Raw genomic sequence first — 24,340 nt, forward strand, 5'->3', positions numbered from 1 at the left:
CTAAAGCTGTTCCCCTCTATCCTCTCACCCAAATCACCCCCTGATGGCTACATTCCTGCCCAGGCCCTAATACAACAAATGGCAGAATTGATAATGTGGCTCTGACAGGGCTTATGTTCAAAATCACTCTGTTTTTCTGCTTTTGGCATAACAACTTGCTCTTGTGTTTGATGTCTGTTTATTTCTCGCCCAGACCTGAACCCATCAACCCAGAGTGTTCAGAGATTTTACAGTATTACAGTTATTCCTTACAGAACAAGCCCAGTAGCAATAAATCCAGAGTCATATCCCATCTTTGGTGGCCAGAGTGTTCAGATCTGGGCTCCCCTCAGATGACAGCACAAATATGGCCATCTCCAAATTCCCAAACTCTTCCAGCAAAGTAGAACATTCTGCATAAAAATAAAATCCTAAAAATGGCTAGGGATCGATTCCGAACTGTTTTTGGTGCTGAGTACAAAATACAATTCTTGGCTATGAACTGAACATTTTCAGCTTCCAGGATGGTACCAAAAACAACAGGGTACTGCAAGGAAATTTTCAGGAGGAACACACCGCTTCTCCAAAGTACTGCAGACAGAGTAAAAGAACATCCTCTGCAGTCTCAATCTACGGAGCTCTGTGGAAATGAGCAAGATAAAACATTCCAGTAGCAAAACTTTTAATTGCACAATGATTGGCGGGTTTAAAACTTTAAAACATGAAAAATGAGCATAAGAAGTTTCAGTTCTGACTGAACACCTGCCACATAAACCACTGGCTCCAGACTGTAAGGAGAGGTGCTAATACACAACCTCCAAACACCCACATCCAGCGAGTGTCCCTGGGAACACCAGACAGGCAGATCCCGTGTTATTTTATCATGCCAAACCTGTATCTTTGGCTTGTTCAAGGTGATAAACCATTATTCAGGCACATTCAGCAGCAAAATCTCCAGCTGAGCATTTCTTCAGCCTTCAGCAAGCATCTTTCTTGCGAGAGAAGTAAAAATCTATTCCTCTGTCTTTGCGCTGCGCTGGGTCCCTCCTGCCCCTGGGATGGGGACCTCCTCCCTGTGGCAAATGACAAGGACAAGCAGGATATTTACTCATGCTGCAGAGTGGATTTGGTCACAAAGCAGTGCTGACATCCAGGAGAATGTGCACATGGAACCTCTGCCTCCCAAGTTCACCCAAAAAAGCAGGAAGGCCTGACAAGCACTGCTGTAGCCTGAGATTTTGGGTTTCTGGTAAGATGAGCTGGAAAAGTTGATCAAAATTGAACTTTTGCCTGATGGGGAAGATTTTTGGCTTCAAGTTTCACCACTGCCTCAAACTGGTGTCTCATTAAGGTGCTCCTGCAGAGTCCTTTCCCTCATCCCTGGAGGTTACTAATCCAGGCACTCCAAGATGAATGGATGAAGCAGAAGGCTTTGCTTCCACAAAACTTTCCACTCATGGCAAAGGAATCCGGCCTAAAAATTTGGTACTGCACCTTGGGATTAAAACCTGAAATGGGAGCATGCTTCATTCTTCACTGACCTGGTACAATGCCTAAATTTGAGCCTCCACAAAGTATCCTCACTCAGGAGGAGGGAGAGAAGATGCATGGGGGAAAGGCAAAATGCTGAACACTTTCATAATACACAACCCTTGGTTACATCCATTTCCTTCCACACCCATCTCTTCCAAGAACAGCATCCCAGGCAGCAGAGAAAAGCCTTGAAATATTGCAGGATCAACATCACATTCTGCCCCCATTCTAAAGGGGAGATACACCCAAAAAGCAAAGTGCAAGGAGCAGTCCCCCCATTTACAGGTCTTGCCGACTCCAGTTTGGATGCACTCGAGCAGGAAGTTGGTTGTTTTTACTTCCACCTCCTGAACAGAAAGGACACTGGGCTGTTTCTCTTCTGTCCACCTGTATCAGGGGATGGGCCTTGGAGAAACCCCATTCCTCTGGCAGGGCTGCCAGGGCATGGAAGGATGCTCAGGACATGCTGTGGCTAAGCCCTGCTGACTACACAAGGGACAGAGAAGCAGCAAAAATTTACGTCCTTCACCACAGTGGGTCGGACAGGCAGCTAAATAATCCTGGCTGCACAGTCCCTGCTGTGATGTAATGTGAGCTTGCATTAAAACAACTTTTTTTCCCCTTTACACCTGAGAAAGAAGAGCAGAACTCACAGAGACTGATGCAGAGCAGCCCCTGGAGCCCTCCCAGCCCATCCCAGCCTTCCCAGTACTCACAGGCCTCTGGTGGATGTGTCGGCTCCACTCGGGGGCTGTCACCACTGGCCGTGGGTAGGTCTCACCTAGGGTTACTCCTGCCTGGGAGAGAGCAGCACTGCTCAGTGCCCAGGGGGTGTGGATGTCTGCTCCCTTTATGCCCTGCAGTTCTGGCACCCACAGCCGGACATAATCCCCCTGCAAACAGAACCAGCGGGACAGGATCCATTCAGTGACAATCTGTGCTTCCCAGCAAGGCTCTTTCTAAATGGGAAAGAGAGGAGCCAGATTTCCAGGTAGAGAAGCTGGTGTTGTACAGGATCAGTTACCTCTGACAAGCCTTAGCCCCTCTTGCTAAATCCTCCACCCAGAATTAGTGAGAGACCTGGATGCTGGAGTTCTTCTCCCATGCTTATACTGCAGGCAGAGTTGCATTTTCAGCACTGTTCACCTGTCCCATTTGGGACATCCTGAAATGAAGTCACCCCCAAGAAGTGACCTGTGACTGAAGGAAAATAGGATGACTAGCTCAGCTGCACACTCTTGTGTTCCTGAATCTCTCCTGTTTAACTCTACTGCTGTGCCCTCGACTAGGACTAATTTCTGATTTCTTGTTAAATGATGCCAGCTACAGTGCCAAAAGGCAACAGCACAGCCTGACGTGAAACTGAGGAATAGTGTGGAAACAGGTAATCCAGCATGTGAATACTGGCTAAGCACATGGAAAGGGCAATTTATCTGCTCCCACCATTTAAGAGAGGATAGTCAGAGGAGTCACAGGTTTAATCTACTCTTCAGCACCTCTCAAGGAATGCTTCTGTCTCTCAGGTAACTCCTGACTTCTCCAAGAAGCTGCTCTGTGCTCACGGAAGCATCTGTGTGAGGTACTGATGGGATGTGGCTGTGACTCGGAAGAAATGGTGATGAAACACTTAACACATTGACCAGGGAGGGTGTGGGGAGCTCCAGCCTCCCTGGGGACAGCAGCAGGTTGTCAAATTTACACTGTCCTGAACACAAGGAGGAACCTGCCTGACTGCTGGCCAGGAGACACAAGAACTGGTTTCATATCCACACAGCACACTGATCTCCTCCGCTCCCTCAAAACACCACATGTCCTTCCCTGCACTCATCCTTGTAAAACAGCCAAGCCAGACTCACATTCCCATCGTAATCCAGGCCTTGTTTGATCATGTTAAACTTCCTGTTGTCCCGTGGGTCGTTGCCAATGCCAGCGCTGTATAACCAGTTGCCGTAATTGCTACAAACATCGTAATCCACCTGGAGAACAGAGGGACAAAAGTCAGAAGAGCTGGGCCGGCCATTGCTCAATCTTCTCATCCATCCTTTAGCTCAGGGGGAAAATTTCTTGAACGGGATGCACTCCAGCCAGACTGGGGTGGTCAGAGCCCCCCCATGTTGGCACAGAAAAGGACCTGCATGGCTGCTTTTTACAGCTGGGATTAGCTTCCCAGAATACTTCAATTCAAAATACTTAGGACAGTGAGACAGGTAAAAGTCCAACCAAAGTCTCAGCTTCCTTCTTTTTAAAGGAAAATCCTTCTCTTTCTGCCATCTTTTGGCAGACTTCACAAGTAGCCCTAGCATTTGAATGCTCATATTCCAAAAGAAACTATTTGAATATGAAATTCTTTCTGACCAGTTATCCAGACATGACACACTGGCAAAATCATCTCTGCAGATCCTACTAGGCAGTTTGGAGAAAAGGCTAACTCAGACTGTGCAGACAAACCACACAGTGTATATGGAGATGCAAACAATATAAACACTGCTGTTTTTTCCCATTGTCAGGTTATTCCTTCTCTAAACAAACAGAAAGCTCTCGAGGATGCTTACATAACATGGAGCAGGGCTTTTGGAACAAGCACAAAGGAGAGCAGAATCTGATCCCATCTGAGTGCTCTTCAGCTGGGCAGGGTGGCTTAAATCCAACACCAGAAGTTTTCCAGTTTTAGGACAATTCAAACCCTGCTCAGGAGCAGACTGGGAGTGATAGCAAGGAGGGGTTTGGATTTCTGAGCATTCCTAGGGGTGTCTGTGCTGCAAAAGCAGCAGATGTGGAAGAAGGAGCTGATTCAGTGCTGTTCTCCCTTGACTGCAGCCACAGCAGCAACCCATCCACAAAGAGATGTTTCCAAGATCTCAGCCACTCCTTGGTGTGAGGAGCTCCATGCTCCAGGATGGCTGAGGGCTCAGGGAATGGGCTCTGTCAAGCTGCCCTTTCTAGGTCAGGGTGAGCAGCAGCAGCCAGCTCTGCTCCCTGGGCACCAGGCTTCCCCTTCCCGGCTCACTTCCTCCAGCTGGTGAGATAAGGAGGGAAGAAAGATGCCATTGGAGGCCTGATTGTGTGATTAACATGCAGGAAAGCGTGTGTGGGAGGTGAGGGCAAATCTAAGGGGCCTGGAGGAGGCAGGCTCATTTCCCCCTCAGCCTTGCCCCTTCCTGGCATTCTCTTCTGTTTGTTTCTCTGCCTTTTCCTTGGGGCCTGACCCTGTGAATGAAATCAATGTAGTCAGAGCTGAAATATTCTCAGTTCAGGACACCAGTGGCCTCTGGCCTTTCCCCTGGCTCCAGTGAGTTGCAGAGAGCTTGTGCCTCAGTTTCCCTGCCTGTCTGGTGCGGAAGGCACACACAAATGCTCAAGGAGCCTTTGCTGGCAGTACTGGAGATGAAATAGGCATTGCTTTCCCTTTTTTAGAGGCAAGTGAAACTGGTTTCAGTTCTCTACTGGCCTCTACCCTTCTACAGCCACATCCTCCCCACCAAGCTGATGTTTCCTGTGTGCTGCTCCGGGAATGCCACCAGGTTACAGTAACAGAGCTGTGTGACACAAGATGGGACCCAAGGGCACAAGGATCAGCCTGTGCCACACCAACCTACAGTGGCCATCAGCATCTGGGATTTCCCAAGGTGAAAGGGCCAGTGCAGAGTGCTGAATTCTGCTTCTAGCAAGGCTGGGATTCATGTCCTTAGGAATAAATGTAGATAATACAGGCAGCATCTTTCTAGTGTGAGACCTTCCAGGTCTTCCTCACTTGTGGAATAGGACACACTTGTGGAAGGCTCTTGCTCTTATCTGGAGAAGCAGCTCTGCATGGAGCTCCCAAAAGCCCTCTCTGGAGGATCCTGAAGTTCTGCAACATGGTCCAAGCCCACTGCTGCTCACAGCACTGGCACAGGAGAGCACCCAGATTTTCCTCCTGAAGCCAAAGCCACACCAGAGCCCAGCTCCAAGGAAGTTAAAAAAAAAAAAAAAAATCACAAAAAAAGTCTCTTTTAATTGCAGACATTGGCAAAGCAACTGGGCTTTCTCTGCCCATCCAGCACTCTGAGTGAGTGGAAAGTCTTCTGATTGCCAGTAGCCTCCTGTATTCCACAGATAAGACCTTTAATGTGAGGCTGATGTGACTATTTGGCCTTTTTCAGTCAGTACCATGAGAATCATGGGGACTGAGGTCAGAAAAGTGACCCAGCTATTTAACTGAGCTCACACAGCTGCTGATTGATATGTGAGAGAGGAATTGGTGTTCCAGTTGGCAGGGAGGCCTGTAACACCCCAGAATGAAGAAGGATGCCTCCAGCCAGGGTGGAGCTCCATGGAAGCTGATCCAGCTATTGTCCCTACTTGCCTGTTCTTGCTAGATGGCTTCCCAGTCCACAGCCACCAATGCATAGACACTGTGCCAGCACACACTTATTTTTATGTTCTATTTCTGGGCTGCCCTCCTCCCCAGCCTCTGGGGTGAGCAAATCAGAGCATTGTTAGCACAGTTCATGTTTGAAAGTTTGCTCAAGTGCAACAGATCTCTGGCTAAAACCCCGCAGAGAGCATCAACACTTACTGCAAACTCCCTAGTTACATCTTTGTTGATGGCACCTCCACCGTGGCAAAGTTCCTTTTACATATGTGAGCTTTGGGAAGTTCACACCTTGCAAAAAGTACCTACACGGTCTTGTATCAGCCTGAAAATTACTGATCATCACCTGTACCCTTTCTTATAAACCACGGCTGTCCCCCTGCCTGTCTTTCAGCTCCAGGTACACAAAGGGCCCAATCTTACCAGCAGGTATTCAAACCATTCTGCTCCCATCCTCCAGTCCAGCCCCAGGTCCTTGGTGAGGAAGCTGGCGACGTTCTGCCGCCCTCGGTTCGACATGAAGCCTGTGGCTCTCAGCTCCCTCATGTTGGCATCCACAAAAGGAACCCCAGTTCTGCCCTCTGCAGGGACAAAACACAGCACTGGGATATCAGGATGCTCTTGGGGCACTCATAAACCAGCCTGTGGTCATGTATTCACAGCCATTTCCAAGATGGTGCCAGCGCACAGCGGCAGGGAGAGATTTCAGTGTGGTTCAGCTGGAGTGCAGCCACTAAGATCCACTGGAAGTTAAATGGGATATCATACTGAAAATTAAGCTGGGGAGAAGTTTTGGCAGGAAGAAGGAAAAAAAAATACAGAAAAATCTCAGACTGGAAAAACCATCAGGTGGGTTGAAGGGAATTTTGCAGAGTAAAATAATTGTGCAGACGATAGTGAGATGGGCCAAGAACAGAAATATTCTTGACAGGTGACTAACAGAGGATGTACTGGCCAGGGTTAGTACCTGAAAAGTAAAGTTTGTCTGTTGTTAAGGAAAAGATTTACTGTGTCTGAATGATTTATTTTATCCTGTGTGCAAATGGGTACACGTGGCATTAACACGAGAAAAGATACAGAGGTGTGTATTGCACTGATTCTAATACTTTAATCTGTTAGTCCCTCCAAGTTTTGAGATATTGTGCTTGCTATTCATGTTACAACAACGTTACGACAGCTAAAGAAAAGGCTGTGGGGCTGCAAAAGATGTGATTTAGTCTAAATCTGTTGTAACTTTGTAACCAAAAGCAAACAGAACCAAACACAGCAGGCAGGGCAATCTAATATTGATAAGAAGGGCTGGTCAGCCTCTGAGTGACTAAACAGAAGGGACCAGCAGGTCACAAACATTCCTTCCTGAGCCAGAAAATCTCCCTGCAGTGCACCTCACAAAGCAGGGTGCTCCTGTAGGGCCTCAGTCTGGGAAGGGAAGCCACACACATCCATACCCTGGTGATGCCAGCTCAAATGCCAGCCCTGACCACGCTGGCAGCTCCCCTACAGAGACCTGAGCCAGTGTTAGGGCACGTGTGAGCCCCAACAGATACATGGAGAACACAACACAGCCAGCCAAACCTGCGCTTTCTACTGACCTTTCCAACAGTCAAAGAGCTGAAGGTCCTTTTTCCAGGGGACCTCTTTACTTTGAAGCCCTGTGGAGGAAAATAAATGACCTGTTGACAAAGAAATACTGACACAGGCTCACAGACTCACAGCACAGCCAGGGGTGCTTGGTTGACAGGAGGTGCGAGAGTGAAGCTCAGCCTCTCAGTGCCATTACAAACAAACCTTCTGCACAGGTTTAGAGGTGATCCATTCCTCCCTTCAAGTGTTGCAAAGGGCTGTCTTTTGCACACAGAGGGTGCTCAAGCCCTGGTGGATTTTGTCTATTTGTTTTGCTGATGTTTGGGTTTTTTTCCCTTTTTTAATTAACCATGACTCAGACCTCACAAGTGGACGGAGATGTGCTCTGGCCCACGCTGGTATTTTCTTTTTCTCAGCTTTACTCCAGGACAATGTCTATGTGAAATCTGTTTCTGTACCAGGTACTACACCCAGAATTACCTGATGCAGAAGCCCCAGGTCACACTTTGCCCCTGCAAATGGGATAGGAACAGATGAGGGGGATGATCTAATGTGTGCAGGATCCAGTGGCAATTACAGCTTTCTGTGCAGTGGAGCAAAGGCAGCAGGGACAACTCAGCTCTGGCTACAAACATCCAAGATCAGGCCCACCACTGGCATCCAACGCCATCAGAACAGCCACACAGGCCTGGCAGATGTGACACAGCCCCTGAGAGAGATGTGTCCCTCTGCAGCCACAGCTGGACACCAGGCAGGCTGGCCTGGAGCATCTAAGCCAGCGCTGCATCAGGTGCAGAGCAGCTCACCCAGCACAGGCAGCACCTGCAGGGTCTCCTGACACATGGACTGGGTATTTGTACTTGCACTGAGTGTTCAGATCCCATTTCAATGCACACTCCTGTCACTGGGGCTGGAGCTGAATCCCATTCTGTTTCCTGATATGTAGTGCAACATCTGATTTCTTGGGATTCACCCTGCTGGCTCAGTTTCTGCTCTGTCCCAGCTCCTCTGCAGAACCTGAGCAAACCTGAAGCCTGGATTCTGCTGAAAGGTGGAATGTCTCTGGAAACAGCATCTTCACTTCCCTTGTGCTGCTCTTTCCCACAAACATGTCAATAATACTTCCCACATCTAATCAGATTTGGGGATCAGTGTCCAGCACCGTGGTGCTGAGAATTCCCAGCAGCACCCCAGAGTGGTGACACAAGCACCACGAGAAGAACATTTGTATAACTTAATGCCTACAGCCTCTTTTCTTACTTTCTCTGTTGTAAGAGAGTACCTTTCCCCCAAAATGTGGTGATCCATACACACCTCTCAATGAGAAAATCCTTCTGCCATACTTCAGGGCCACAAACCGAAAGTAATCCCTCCACAGCAGCTCAAACAGGACCCTGAAACACAGAGCCATCTCAGTATTTCACTGGGGGTCAGATATCATTACTGAACGAGGATTTTGCTTCCATACAAGCCATCATTAACACCGTGAGGTTTATTTACAATGAGCGATTTCAGGGACTTTCCCTGTGACACCAGCTCTTACCCAGCTTACAGGGAAAGCAAATTCTGCATGAATCACCTGGGAAGCTCTCCTTAGCTCACGTGCAGGAGCAGAGTTTCATTAAACATGTTCCTCCTCCATCCCGACTGGGATGCAATTCTCCACAGAGCAGGGCCAGGGCCTGGTTCAGCTTTACACTTCCACAGGAACGAGAACATTCCTGAGAGCTTTGCATTGATTTAAGCAATAACCTTTGCAAGGGACTCTGAAACACCTTTCAAAACGGGTTTACAGCGCTCCAGCCCACTGGAACAGGTGCTAGGCCCATGGAAAAAAGTAGAGTTCTATATAAAAACTTTTATGTAAAAAGAGCTTCTTATAAAATGATGACACATCAGCCTCAGACACCTGCTTCAACTCTATGCCATATGGGCAGCACTCTGCTCAGCTGATTTTTAGGCTGACAAGATCCTTCTGGATAATCTGGTTATGGAACAGAACCACAGAATTAGGGAATCAGTTAGGCTGGAAAAGACCTCTGAGATCATCCAGGCCCATCTATGACCAAACACCACTGTGTCAACCAGACCATGGCACTGAGTGCAGTCTTTCCTTAAATACCTTCAGGGACAGTGACTCCACCACCTCCCTGGCAAATCCACTCCCACGTCTAATCACTCTTTCAGTGAAGAAATTCCTCCTAATGTCTAACCTGAGCAGGACAATGTCCAAATCCTAAAAAGCAGTGTCATAACACTGAGGTTCAACAAGTCCCTCGTGCAGCCACCGTCACCTGTGCTCCATTGTACAATTGACTTCTTGAGACCTTGATAGTTTCATTTTTATAATTACTGAACACTTTAAAATGCTGGAACTACCACAGCATGCCAGCTGCCAGCAGGCTGGCTGACTGTTAGAAGGAAAACAGGAGTATGTTAATTTCTTGAAATCTTTCCTCTCTCAATTGTCTCTGAAGTAAAAAAACCCCCAAACATATACACTTCATGGGTATTGGTATTTTATCTGTCATTTGAATTTTAATGAAACTGAGCATTTTGGCCAGAATGGTTGGCAGTGTTCTGCCTGCTCTTCACCAACCACTGTACTGTTTGACGTGTTGCAAATGTAACAAACCAAAATGAATATTTTGTTCTAGAGTTTGCACAGACGTTATGGTTTGGGATTTTTCCCATTCAGGCCTAGTGTTAGGCCAGGCTCTAACACGAATCTGTTTCTCTATCAGAGCTCCAGTTCTGATTCACAGTGTCTGAGCAGATCTGAACAAGTTCAAGGCCAGCCCAGGGATGGATAAACTGAGAGGACAGGAGGAGCATGGGTGACAAGATGGGATGCATTAAACCCAATTCCCAGTGCCCTCTTCCCCTCTGCTCTGACGTGCTGGTCACAGCCAGGGAGATGAGCAAACACGGCGCCACTTGCTGGACTTGTGGCCATGGGACCTTCAAACACCATGAGATTTGCACGAGTCACACAATCACTGAGACCTCTGGCTCATATCCTCAGCCTGAGAAACCCTTTGGCTTTTATCTCTAAACCATTCTTCCTTCTCATTTAGCCCATAACAACAACACAGAGACGGATGGTGCAGATTTGCTGAGACTGTTTTCAAAAATCATGAACCACAGTCTCCCAGCAATAATAATGACAACTGGCATTCATAATCTTTACTTACAAAGTGCCTAAAGCCCCTGGGTGTCAAAGACAGAGTAATAAATCCATACTGAAAGAGAGCTACAGTGCAACCCAGAGGAATCAGCCAGCAGGCACAGGAAAAACAAACATTAATTATGAAGAGAGTTAACAAATCACTCTCCTGCGCATGAAATGCCAAGTTCCTTTTCAGAGAAAATAAGCCATGCTGATGGTGCAAAGACATACCAGTATGTGCTCTGATTTGCTGTTCTCTCTCTCTCATATTTCTGGATCTGCTCATAGATGTATCGAGGTGAGATGCAGCCCAGTGCCAGCCTGAAAGCAGAGGAATGATGTCCTGAGTGCCACACAGGGCTGACAGCTTGATGTCAGCTCAGAGGGAGGAGAGGGGCAGTTTTGTGTCTAGAGTTGTTGTCTAAAACTTCTGTTTGGCTCACAGTTCTGACCCTGACTTCCTAAATGGCTTTAGTCAAGTTGTAACTTCTCTGCAACTCTTCCAGAGAGAGAATTCTTTTCCAAGAAGCAAAATCCTCCCCTTCCTGGGGTATGACTGTTACAGGAGCCTCCAAGCTATAGAAATAAAACATTTTACTCAAGTTTGACAAGTCTTGCCTAAATGATTTAACAAACCCAATGACAAACCCAGAAAAGAATCTCAAATGTCACCTCTGCATCTCATGTCCTACCTGTCCTTTTACCACAAACCTCCTTTATCCTATGCCCAGGGCTCCTTTTCCTGCAGAACCTCACTGTCTCATTTGAGCAACCACAGAAGGCAAGTGACTGCTGAAAATCTGAGCCCTGGCAGGAAAACTAGGGAATCAAACCCTGCTTTGGCATTTCAACCCACAGAGCTCCTTCCATTTGTTCCAAATCAGTGCTGCTGCAAGACAGGAAAGGACTTGCAGACTCCAACCCCAACATACAGAGTGATAAAGAACAACTTTTACCTTGCTTTTCCTAGAAATGCATTTTACTGCCATTTCCACTACGGCTTGTGGAAACACTGGATGTTCTAATGAATTGTGGAAAACAGGAAGAAAGGCTTTGAAGAGTTTTTCCTTAATTGCTGACCAGCTCTAATGGCCAGTATGAGATGGGAATGACTGGTTGCAACCTGAACTGCTCTGATTTTGATTACATGACAGAGGAACATTTTGGGGCAGGCATATCAGGGCTGTTTGCTCTGAGCAAATGGCCAGTTTGGAAAAACCACAAGTGGAGGCCACAAATAACAAATTTCCAGAGCCAGCGGTCCTGGGATCCCGAAGTGCCACCAGATGGAGCCATCCACTGCAACCATCAGAGCAGAAGGCTCGCTGGAAACAAGAAATCCTGACCTGTAACAGCCTCAGAAATTTGGTTCTCTTTGCAATTCTGTTGGGGGAATTCAGATGCTCTCAGCCTGGGCCAAACTGGGTCCTGGTACTGCAATTCCAGTCTGGAATTAACTCTGCCTCTTTCAGCACCAGGGACTAAAGCCCCTAACTAGAAATCAAGACATTTACCTGAACAAAAGATCCTTTTCAACGGGAATAATCAGAAGTATCTCCTCACCCCGCAGAAAGAGAATGGCAGTGAGGCAGGGTGATTTGCCCCAAAATATTCAGGGAACCAGGACTGGGCTGAGTTCTGCTACAGCCCTACCAGCACACTGAAGCTGTGTGGCCTCCCTGCCTTTCCCATTTCACACAAAGCAGCACAAAGGCAAAGGCAAATGGTGAATCCCTCCTGCACCCTATCCACACTGGTGCTCCCAGCACTGCCAGGGAAGTGCAGCCTCAGAGCTGCTCTACCACAACAAAAGCGGCCAAAGAACCACACCCAGATCCCCACCCATGCCCAGCAGCACTCAGCAGAGAGGTAACATCAGTTTGGGATGGAAGAAGAAAAGGATTTCCCAGCCTCAACAAAAATCTTTACCATGGTGCAAATTTGGTCGAGTAATCCATTCCCACCAGCCCATTCCGAGTCTCCTTGTAAGAAGCAACCAGGTTCTGTGGGAGGAAAAGAACGAAAGGTTTCAGTACTTTACAGCCAACCTGCTGAATGTTCTTTCCTTCTGGAGCCAGAGCAATCTGGCAGGGCTGGGCTCCCTCTCATGGCTGCCTGCAAGGATTGCACAGCTGCCCAATTCCTGCCTGCAGCACGCAGGCACGAATCAGGCCAGCAGCTCTCACTACAGCTCTGGGTGCGTGCCACAAGCTGTGCTCCCCGCTTCAGCCCATGGCACGTTTCTTTCTACAAGCACTCTGCACCTGGCTCTGCTGCTCCCTGCCCATTCCCATCTGATTCTGGATCAAAAACCCTCTGAGAAGCACCAGTGGGATTGGCAGCCTTGTTTGGGGGTTATAGAACCAGTGTGACAGCACCCATCAGTCAGCTGCAGGAACGCTGAGCGCTGTTGTTTCTGTGCCGCACACAGCAGCATGCAGATCTCCCATGTCCTGAGCACTCCATGGACAATGCAGAGGACAGAAGGAAGACCAATCTGTCCTTGGTCACCTCGGCTGCACAGGTTACAATTGCTAAAGGGCTGTTGTAACTCACTGAGGAAGTCAATATTTGCATTACAAAGAAAGAAGGAACAGGTTTTCCAGCTCTAATTAAATAAATGCTTGACCAAGAGCAGAAGCCACACACACTTGGACTCATTTTGGTTGGGATGGAGTTAATTTCCTTCATCGTAGCTGACCTGGGGCTGTTTTGGATTTGTGCTGAAAGCAGTGCAGAGAGCACACCAATGTTTTCCTTACTGCTGAGCAGAGCTCACACAGCCTCAAGGCCTTTTCTGCTTCTCTCACCACCCCACCCTGAGCAGGCTGGGGGTGCACAAGGATTTGGAAGAAGACACAGCTGGGACGGCTGACCCCAGCAGACCCAAATGATGTCATGCTCAGCATATAAAGCTGGAAGTCAGGATGTTTGGAGTGATGCCATTTTTCTTCCCAAGTAACTGTGATGGAGCCCTGCCTTCCTGGGGATGGCTGAACACCTGCCCACCAGTGGGAAGTATTAAATGAACCCTTACCTTGCTTTGCCTGTGCACACAGCTTTTGCTCTCCCTATTAAATGGACTTTAACTCAACACGTGACTTTTCTCACTTTAATCCTTCTGAATCACCCCTCCATCTCACTGGCAGGAACTGAGGGAGCAGCTGCTGTAGGGCTGAGCTGCCTCATGGGGTTAAACCAGGACAATGCTCCCCAAAAGCAAAGGAATGCAGGAACTTGGGAAACACAGCTGAAAGGATGCCCTGGGGGCTGTTCCAGTGAGGCATGGGGAACACCACACTTTTAACCCATCTCAGCTGGAGAGGTGCTCCCTCCTTTATCCAGAAAGCTGCTCGGGTCTGATGCAGCTGGAAATCAGCACATTTGGATTCAGACAAGGCAAATTCAACACAGTTCCTCAAACTAGACCAGAAAGAAGTTCCAAAACTGTCTGACAAAATGCAGTCAGCAGGAGCCTCACTCCACCAAAGCAAGGAAACAAATAGTAGCTGTCATTATTGGCTGCAAGATTTTAAACCAGACTACAGAAACCTCCCACAATTTATAACTGCGGGCAGAACTTGGGTCAGTTGTTCCTCAACCCAGTTGCGATTCCAGCCCTTCAGGCCACTTTTCACTCCTCCAAAACAGAGGAACTCATTGCTGATGATGTGGGACATGAGCATAGAAGAAGCAAATCGAGGTAAAGCAGCTAAAAAATTTTGTCCCCAGTCCCAGAAGTTAATGGAAAAAAATACTTCAGAGAGATGGCCAGTAGATTCGGCTCCTAAGTATTTGGCTTACATTCCCCAGTCCCAGATGAATTCTTTTTGGTCTAGTTTGTCTCTCTGAAAAACTGAAAAAAATGCTAATTCCCTCCTTTGAAAAGTTTTATACGAGAGCTAAGGAAATATTATTAGGAAGTGAAATTGCAGCCTCACCCACTTGCACAGCCATGTGTACAAGGGGGAGGATGTAGGCAAGGAAATGTAAGAGTTACCGTGTCCCAAAAATAATATTGCAGCCTCATTAAAGCCTGGGTCTCTCCTCCACTGCAGGGGAAGGCTGTTCGTGGATCAGTCACAGGATCTGCCACAGAAAACACCAACACCTCATTACCACCTGGGAATGCAGCTCCAAGGCAGGGAGCTTAAAATCTAGGGATGCTCAGCAGTGGGGATGGCTGCTTTGGGGGCATAAAAGATTGTGTGATCTTCCTTTAAAATAAGGGTCATATCAAACATATTAAGAATCACTACTAGGATGTTTCCTACCCAGCTGCAAGGCAGCTCCTCCACACAGGGAATTTAATTTCATTTTCAGTGTGAGTGATCTGGGGCTTGGTTACAGTCTGAAGGGCAACCCCTGCCTCTGTGTTTTGTTCTCAGTAAGAGATGTACCACAGAAGCACAGAATGGTTTGGGTTGGAAGGGACCTTAAGATCATCCAGTTCCAACCTCCTGCCATGGGCAGGGACACCTTCCACTATCCCAAGTTGTTCCAAGCCCCGTTCAGCCTGTGTTTGAACACTTCCAGGGATGGCACATCCACAGCTTCCCTGGGCAACCCATTCCAGAGCCTCTCCACCCTCATAGGGAAGAATTTCTTCCTCACATCTAATCTAAATCTACTCTCTTTTAATTTGAAGACAAATATCCGCCAAACCCTGCAACTAAAGAGAGATGCTACTACAGCACCTCCCAGACTGAAAGGGCCATGACAATCCAATCATCCCTCGGGACCACATTTCATGTATCTCCCATAGTTGCCTCTGCATTTTCACAAAAGGCCATTTTTTTCTGAGGCAGAACATAATATGCACTGCAAGATGTTTGGTTTGTATTAACCATCAGAGCTCAAGTGCAGCCACTGCAGGTACCTACTTCACCCTGGCTGAACATCTCGGAATCTGGAGCAGCAGGAAACAATTTACTTTGTAAACCACATTTTTTGAAACAGATCTAAGTAGGGTATTTTTAGGAACAGAATCTAGGCAGGATTTCATTAGAGCAACTTCCAAATTAAGTTTTCTCACCCTTCTGTCCGAAATCCTCCATTGTAGGGATACTCCCTTCTTCCAGCCCTGGAGCCAGGGGTTTTAGCTGATCTGCCATCCTCAGGGTTGGCCGGACCTTGGCCCCGGATTCCAGAGCTTTTCGGAAGTGGGTGTACACATCAGGTAACCTGCATAAATAGGAGCAATCAGGTCACTGCCCAGTCACTCCCCTCCACACACCACACACCCCTTCCTCAGGAGCAGGATTAGCACTCCAGGCTGTCCTCCCAGGTTTGTGCTGCCTGTTTGAACACTGCCAGGCACAATAGAGGCAGATGCCCCCGGGGATAACAGCCACCAAAGCTCAGTCCTTCACGATTTCTTTCTGCTTCTGATGCTAATTGTGCCTTTTCAATTTAAGGTGTGCCTTGGTTAGGGTTCACCTAACTTCTGATTAACACAGCTGATCGCTGTGTAAAGATCTACATCCTCCTGGTGTCTTTCCAGTCAAAGAAGAAAAACAGGCATTTTCATGGCCTGACTTGTCTGCCCTCATAAAATACATTTTCTACAGAATACCATGAATCACTCACTCTATCAACTGCACTTCAAGTGATGACTGAGGGAGCAGTGAAGAGTCCACACACCAAGGGGGGGTGGAATTAAACCCTCTCTTAGCTCCCTTCCAACCCAAACCATTTAACGGTTCTATGAAGTTGCTTCAGGTGAAGTTTAGACTGGATATTAGGAAAAGTTTCCTCACAGAAAGGGTGGTCAGGCTGGAACAAGCTGTCCAGGGAAGTGGAGGATTCACTGCCCCTGGAGGATTTAAAAGATGCGCAGATGTGGCATTGAAGGACATGATTTACTGATGTGCTTGTCTTAGTTAATGGTTTGATTTAATGATCTTGGGAGGTCTTTTCCAGTCCCTTAATGAATGGTCAAACACACACCTTGGTTTTATACATACAGAAGCATAAATCCTCCTAGTGCAGAGGGCTGAATGTGCTGCTTCCCCTTTGTGTGCCTGAGCATGACAGCACTGTTCCATAAAAGCACAAACAGATGGACTAACAGGTCCTTTCTCTGTGGGACCAGAGGACTGGGAGCCCTCCTGAGTGAGAAACAAAAGGGACAGTGGAGGGGTGATACCAGAGAGCAGCCCACCTGTCAATAGGCCTGAAGGGAAGATCATCCCGATGATACAGCGTGGACCCCCAGAATGTTTGAATCTTCACCCCGTGCTGCCTGCACACCTGGCACAGCCCCTTCTCCACATCCAGCTCCTCCTGCGTGGCCTAGAGAGAGCAAAGAGAGGCCAGGGCTGCACAAATGCAGCTCCCACACGCACAAAAACCCTGGTGCCTGGTCTTGCCCTCCACATTACCTCCATCCCTTTGCCCCATCCAGGGCTCCCACTCAGAGAGCCCCCATCCCAGGGACTCCCCAGTGTCCCCAAGGTTAACGACACCACAGCCAAGAAAGGCTCTGAACACACAGGATCTGCATCACCACTTGGTCATGGAAGAAACCTTCACAGCATAATTTCATCTTTTGACTGTGTCACTCCAGTGTTTCCCTTTACCTCTTCGTGGAAAACCACAGCGGTGACAGAGCCCAGCTGAGTAATCAGATCACGGACCACATCTTCCGGCTTCCCCTTCCTCACAACCAGGGTACTAAAATACAAAATATTGGCCTAAAATAGGTTTGATGTTCTTGTTATTTATGTGTACAAGAGGTCATCAGCCCAGTCCAGACAGGCGCTCGTGTGCTAGTTTTCTGTGCAGCACAGACAGCCTGTGGAGGCAGACAGACAGGATTTGACCAGCCTGCATTTTTTAGGAGCCCCTGAACAGAGTTTGTAAGCCTCTGGGGCTTAGTTAGTGTCAAACACATTTCTGCCACTCTGGATGCCTTAGATGCCTTAGAAAGGATGACTGGGCACAAAGCCAGGCTGTTACCTAAGAGTGAATCTGTTCATCCTCACACACTAAAGAGATTCAAGGGCTAGCTGATCCACCTTGTCCAAGTTTCTCACAGAGGTTGTCCCATCCCTGGAAATATTCAAGGTCAGATTGAACAGGGCTCTGAGCCTGATCTGGTTGAAGATGTTCCCTGCTCATTGCAGATGGCCTGTAAAGTTCCCTTCCAACCCAAACTATTCTATGACTCCACAATCTTTTGCTCTGCAAAGCCAGATATTATCTGGTAATGGATTCTTCAGGTGCTGGTCTACCCCAATCATGGTTCTAAAGGCATCACAAACAAGGATATCTGAGTCTAGAGACCGGGCTTAGTGGGACAGGGCATAAGGAAATGTAACTCTCCAATCTCAAAGCCAGGACCCACTTTGGTCTATCTCAAGCCAACTCCCTGGGACAAGGAAGGCTCCAGGCCACAGTGGCTAATGTAATTGTCCACATCTCAAAGTTCTGCCCTTCGTGTTTCCCACTGTCAGCACTCTGGGGCAAAGCGCTCAAGGCTGACACTCATCTGGGGTACCTGAGAAAGCAAAAGCCGCGTGGCACAGAGCCTGGATGGCTTTGTCCCCCGTGCAGGGGACCACAGCGGGTCACCTCAACAGGGGCCACACACGGGACCCTCCTGTAGCTAGCAGAAGGGCTGTGGCTCTCTGAAATAAGCCACCATCAGAGCCCAGAGAACCCGACACGATCCGAGTCACGGCACAGGTATGTGTCGAAAAAGAGCAGGGAAACAGAACCGCGTTATTCGCACGGCGCTTCTTCAGCTACCTTCCTTTTTTCTTGAGCGTTTCCCTCAGATCCTTCACACTTTCCAGCAAAAACCTGAGCCTGTGGGGCCCCGTCTTCGGCAAGCTGTAGCAGTGGGTGCCCAGGTAGTGCCGCGGGTCGAAGCAGTACAAGGGAATCAGGAAATCTGCGCTGTGCTGAGCCCAGTGGAGCACCTGGAGGCACAGAGCGGGCCGTGGGAGCTGCCGGGGCAGGATGCAGGGAGAATCGCTCCCCATCCTGCCCAACAGCAGGGCTTGTCCCTACAGAAGCCCCCTGGTCCCTACCTGGTTGTCGTGGGCGCGCAGGTCGCAGCGCAGCAGGCAGATGGCCGTGCCCGCTGTCCCCGACATTGTCCCTGCGTTCGGCCCCCGTCACCTCGCCCGGCCCGGCTCGGTGTCCCCTCTGCCCGGCCCCTCATCCCGCCCCGCCGGGGAGGAGCCGTCCTGCCCCCGGATCCCGGTGTCCGCCCCCAGCGCATCCCGTGGGACGGGCGGGGATCGTCCCGAATCCCTGAGGGCAGCGGCGCCGCTCCCTCGGTCTGGAGACCCCCTGAGAATCAGCAGAGCGCTGCCCCGGCCGGTCGCTCTTATTGCTGGGTGGAGTTTGTTTGTTTGTGTTTGTTTTTGTTTTGTTTTGTTTTTCAAACCTCTTTATCTTTTTAAATCTCTTTATCTTTCGCACATCATCATCGCCAGGGAGCCGCCTCACCCCGCGCTGCGGCGCGGCCCCGCTGTGCCGATGCTCAGCCGCGGTGACAGCGACCCTCCGCAGAGGTGACACCGAGCCTCGCCCTGCTCCGGCAGCGGGGATCCCTGCTCGTCCTTTCAATGCCGAGGCTGCCGTGTGATGGCCGCTAGCACAGGGCTCAGCTTTGCACAGAGCTTCTCACTTGCTGACCCGCAAAAGGCGAGCTGTAGATCAGCCGTAATTAATGTACTTGGTTCTCAGCACTGACTGAAGAGGCCGAAGTGAGAAGGCTTTGCCTCATCCTATGGCTTCCGTCAGCTGACATTGGGCACCAGTGGTCACACATCCCTTACTCACTGAACTGTCCCTCGGGATACTTTTTTTTTTTTTTTTTCTTCATTCAGCTTCTCTCAAAAGAGGAAACCAAGCACAGGAAGCAGTGGAGTCACCATCCTTAGCGACACAGCGTAGTGGTGGCAATGCTGGGTTGATGTTTGGACTGGAGGCCTTGCCCAACTTCGGTGATTCTATGGTCCCGTGAAATGCTTGGTTGATGTGTTCTCCAGGCACCTGCTTCCCTTGTGTAACTCCACTGATTGTGCTGGGATGGGAGAGGATGGAGAAGGGGTTAACGTGTTGAAGCAAGGAGCTGGTGATTCAGGATCCAGGTTTACAGCAATGAGTTGCTGCAGCTCATTCAAGTACCTGAAATGCTGAAGCAGAGTTTTTCGTGAAGCCATACGGACTCTGAGCAGCTGACCAGAGATTAAATGTGGTACCCAAACCCCAGTGTGTCCTGGGGGGTCCTGGCTTCGTGTCCATCTCCTCCAGGCCTGGTGGTGCTCTGCAGGCAGCCTGCATCGGCTGGCTGTGGGAAGTGATGCGGTTCCCTGTGTGACCCACATGACACATCATCTCCTGATCCCCTCTCTGTGCACCAAGGGCTCCTTTTCCTGGCTCTGAAGCTGCAGCCCATCGAGAACCAGTGACTCATCCCAGAGGGCTCATGTTTGGTAAAAGAAAAGAGAAGCCAAAACTTTGGCTCACGCCCAAGGGAAACACTGCCGTCCGCTTGCAGCGCTTAGAAGACAACATGTCTCTTTATCATATTTGAAATAATGAAAAAAAACCCCAGTTTATAAATCTTCCCTGTTTGCCTTTGCCTTCATTTGGACGAGGACAAACAGTGCAGTTGGCTTTGCTTTTGTTTGCAGTCAGGCTTCCCCCACAGTGTCTTGGTTGACATTAAGCTGGGCCAAGTCTGGCAACGCTGACATCCTCTTGCAGCTTACTCAGAGCTGCCAGACAGCCACCCACGTGCGCTGCAAGGCCAAGAGCCTCGTCAGAAGGGTGTGCACCAAAGGGGTGCCTTGCTGCCTGCAAAGGGGGCATTTCCCATTGGCAACGAAGGCTGGTTTCTGCTAAACACACACCTCTGCAACTTAACACCGAGAGAAGATTTGAAACCCTTGATGTGACAGAAAGAAAAGTGGGTTCAGCAGCGAGTCCCTGCCAGCTTTTGATTTGTATTGATACAAAAGGTGTGAGGTGTCCAACGCTGGCAGCAAGAGCAGCACAGCAGACTCAGCACCCACAGGGCCGTTGGATGTGGTGATCCAGGCAGCAAGAGGGGGCAGGAAAAACAGGTATCCATAAGGGATGGGCAGTTTGCTCAGGCCCAGAACCCAGATTTATACCCAACACCATACCCTTTCTGTCACGTGGCTGGAGGTTGGTTTGATTTCTTTTGCACACTCGAGTCAGTGCTTCCTAAAGCAGTGCTGCTCACGTCCACTCTGGATTCTACTCTGAGAAAAAGGATAGTTTTCTTTTTTTTTTTTTTTTTACTTACACGGTTTCTGTTCAGATTCTGCAAGTGCCTCTGCCTAGTCCCTGTTTCTGTGAGGCCTTATGAAATCATCCTCTGAAAATAAGTGTAACAGGGGTGTTTAGGAAAGGCAGTGTGGGCAGAAGTACTTTGTTCTAAAATTAGAAACCAAGAGACCTGGCATTGTGAACTGCAGGCCTGCCAGTCTCCTTGCCTGGATTTTCCATTCAGATGAACACAGTCAATGAGAACAAAAGCTTTCTCTTTTTTCCTCACTGACACCTGTCTCTTTACTCCAGGATGGTGTTCCAGCTTTCCATTCTCCCTTTGGGAAGCAGGGAAGCATTGCCTGCTTGCAATGCCAGCAATCTCTATGTCAATATGGAGGGAACAAGCTGTCCACTGTCATTTTTGTTCTTCTAAGTATCCTCCAAGAACCAGCTCCTTTCCTGAAGTCCTGAAGTTAGGCAATTCATGGGACTTGGGAGGAAGTCTGTGAGCTTCAACAAAGTTACACAGGGGGCCTGTAATAAAAGAATTGGCTATCAGTGTGAACAGCAGTATGTGAGCTCTTTGTTTCTCAGAGAAAACCCCCTGGGATACCAGGTCATGGACAGACCCCAACTTCCAAATCAATAACCACTCAGCAGTCCTTTTCCCCTGGCCTCTTTGGGTGTCCTTTTTCACTCCTTGAAGCCATTTATGGTCTCTTGTTTACTCCTGGTGTTGAGTGTGACAGCCAGGACTGCCTGTCGTACCCATCCTGGATAACAAGGTCAGAGGATTGTACCTCATCACCCCTGCAGTAAGGTCAGCTTTTATGGCTTTTGCTGAACAAATACAGAAATATCTTAGAAATATAGCCAGTTTTGTGACATTTCTCTTTTCCTCTCCTCTCCTTCCCTCCCCTCCCATGTTCACAAGCACTTCTGCCCAATTTCATTCACGATGTGTACCCAACATCTTAATTCAGATGGTGTTTCACCTGTCAAAAGCACAAATTGGCCTGAAACATTTCCTTTTTCATTTTGGAGGCAAATCCCAACTGTTGCTCCTTTCAAGTCTCTGCGAGAACGACGCTTTTGCATTTCGCTTGTCATGCATGAAAATTTTGACATCATTATTTGATGTCTTACTGATTCTCCCTCCGAGCCCTTCACAGAATCTTGAATCATGTCATCATTAGCTGTTTTCATAAAAGCATAAAAACTCTAGGATCAACACAGAGTGCAGCTCTGCTCAGGGACGGACCAGAGATCCTCTTGCCAGTCCTCTTGCATCCAAGCGTGTGCTCTAATGGCTCTTTGACTATGACAAGCACAGTTTGAGTAGCATGATAAATCCTAACCACCAAACACCTCTCTCTTTTCATGCATATCTGATACTGCACCTAGATCTATCATTCAGCTTTTGGAACCATTAGTAATGGCGACAACCTGCTTTTAATGCCGATTTCCTTCTAGAGACAATGCTTTGATGTTCTGACTCCAAAAGGCTTGGCACCCTCTTCCCTGGTGGAAGCAGAAGGACCCAGCCCTGCTCCAAGGGTTCAGTTCCCTGCCTGCAGAAATGCAGCCGCACTTTCTGCAGGTCAGAGGTTTTTCCCTGATGCCATCTGTCATTCTGGTTTGGAGGGGTCTTGCCATCAGGGACAGCGCAGGGACTGTCTGGCCTTGGTTCTGCTGTGATCGTCCTTGTAGGAAAACATAGAGACGGATTGCTCTTTGTAGTTCAGCCTGTGACCACTATTCATTAAATCTGTCATTTCCTCTTCTGCCTTTCAGCGGTGTTTCCTCCATCAGGAACCTAATGACCCTCTGCAAGCTCTCATCCACCTACAGTTACTGGACCTGTGTAAGCTTTGCCAAATGGCTTAAATACTGTTTAGTCTCCGGTGTCAGCTGCTGCTTGTGGCTGGCACACAGGTTTGCAACACACTCTCACCTGGCTTTTATTATACCTCAAAATGCTAGGAAAAAACATCTACCCAGGCAAAGGATCAGACATTCACCACTGCAAAGGAAGTGGCTTAATATCAGTCGAGTGTACTCACATCCTTGGCTGATGGAATTCAACAGAGCTAAGCAAGGATTTACTTCAACCCTCAGCTGGCAAGAAAAAATAAAAAAATTCTCTGTTCAAGAGGCTTTTAAAGTGGAAAAAAAAAAAAAAAAAAAGCAGCTGTGGTTTTGTGGTCACAACTAGATCTGGGAACATGATGTCTGTGTTGTGTTCTGCTCCATGCTTCTCCCTGTGTTTTTGGAAGGGATCATTTCAACCCTCTGCCTACAGCAGAATTTTTTCTGCTGTAAAATGGATGTAACATCACTTCCCACATGCACAGGGCAGTTTGAGTGGTGACTGCCTTCGTATCAGACACCCAGCTCTAATCGTGCTATTAAAAGCACAGAAAATTCTAGAAAATAACATATAGGGAGGGTTACAGTCAAATCATCTTAGATATTTAAAAACATCCAAATGTTCCTGTCCACTGGGTTAAAAAATCAATAGTCACCAGGCAATTTCAGACAGGCAGGCTGTGACACAAGGACCAGGACTGCAGCTCTGTGTCTGCCCAGCTCGGTGGGATGTCTACAGCAGATATGGGCACTGTCAGGGACAGAGGAAGAGGTCACAGTCCTGCCATGGGTGCTGAGGAACAGCTGTCCTACACACCCTTTTCTTCTTCACACCCCCCCTGGACAGAGGGTACATGCTGAGTTTTGTTTCCTTTAAACAGTAGTAGTTTCCTTTAAACAGGGCAGTAGTTCAGAGGACAATATTTCTGGGAATCACATAAGCACTTTTGCAGGGTAATCGTTATTAGAAGGAAATGCCATTTTAAGGTGTCACATCTATTGGATTTTTCTCTTGGAGACAAACCCCAAGGGGATCACGGTCCTGCAGCCATCTTCTCCTTGCCCTGCAGATGGGAAGAACCAACCTTGACCAGGGATGTGAAACACTGGCCTGCAGGCTCAGTATGGAGAGCTAAGTGCTGCTCCTGCAGGTGACACTGGCATCATGGTTTGGTCAAGGAGAATGGCAAAGGAATGAAAAAAAAAAAAGAAAAAAAGCCTTCACTTTCTCCACTCCTCCCCAATTTATATATACTGTCCCCACCAAACTACACCTAAAATAGCTTTTGTCTGTTGCTATTTAGCCATGTAGGTCAGACCTACCAGCTGCATGAACTTGCCTCTATTGTACTATTGCAGCTGGACTGTTGCCATCCTCCCCCCATGGGTTTTCTACAGATCTATATTTCAAAGTTATGGCTCTCGCAAAGCTCTGCTCTGTGAGTTCAGACAAGCTAAAAAAAAAATTAGTCATGTTTCCTCTAGTCCTGCTGCTTTACTAGGCTTCCTATTTGCAATCAAATTATTTTTAATTTTGACCACGTTCCTATTGTTTGCCAGGAAGATAATCATCTTATCTCGCCGCCGGGATATTT

The 24,340-nt window shown here is 48.3% G+C and overlaps 1 protein-coding gene across 1 annotated transcript; it reads right to left on the minus strand.

Annotated features, from left to right (window-relative positions):
* Positions 1 to 204: 204 nt before the first annotated feature.
* LOC120755099 (cryptochrome DASH-like) lies at positions 205 to 18,764 on the minus strand. Its single transcript, XM_040069690.2, has 14 exons — positions 18,656 to 18,764; positions 18,372 to 18,544; positions 17,201 to 17,294; positions 16,783 to 16,913; positions 15,655 to 15,803; positions 14,620 to 14,708; positions 12,549 to 12,622; positions 10,851 to 10,940; positions 8,765 to 8,844; positions 7,459 to 7,518; positions 6,290 to 6,447; positions 3,369 to 3,488; positions 2,229 to 2,405; positions 205 to 1,052 (listed from the first exon to the last, which is right to left on the minus strand). The coding sequence occupies exons 1-14, from the start codon at positions 18,719 to 18,721 to the stop codon at positions 957 to 959; spliced, it is 1,557 nt and encodes a 518-aa protein (XP_039925624.1). The 5' UTR covers positions 18,722 to 18,764; the 3' UTR covers positions 205 to 956.
* Positions 18,765 to 24,340: the final 5,576 nt, after the last annotated feature.

Source organism: Hirundo rustica, chromosome 1 (assembly GCF_015227805.2).
Source record: "Hirundo rustica isolate bHirRus1 chromosome 1, bHirRus1.pri.v3, whole genome shotgun sequence".
Taxonomy (NCBI): domain Eukaryota; kingdom Metazoa; phylum Chordata; class Aves; order Passeriformes; family Hirundinidae; genus Hirundo; species Hirundo rustica.

Excerpts from the sequence above, each read along its gene's own strand:
- LOC120755099 (XM_040069690.2), bottom strand. The coding sequence starts at position 18,721 with ATGTCGGGGACAGCGGGCACGGCCATCTGCCTGCTGCGCTGCGACCTG. Across the intron at positions 15,804-16,782 it reads CCCTTCAGGCCTATTGACAG|GTTACCTGATGTGTACACCC; the intron begins GTGGGCTGCTCT and ends CTATTTATGCAG. Across the intron at positions 1,053-2,228 it reads GACACATCCACCAGAGGCCT|GGAGGAGGTCCCCATCCCAG; the intron begins GTGAGTACTGGG and ends CATTTGCCACAG.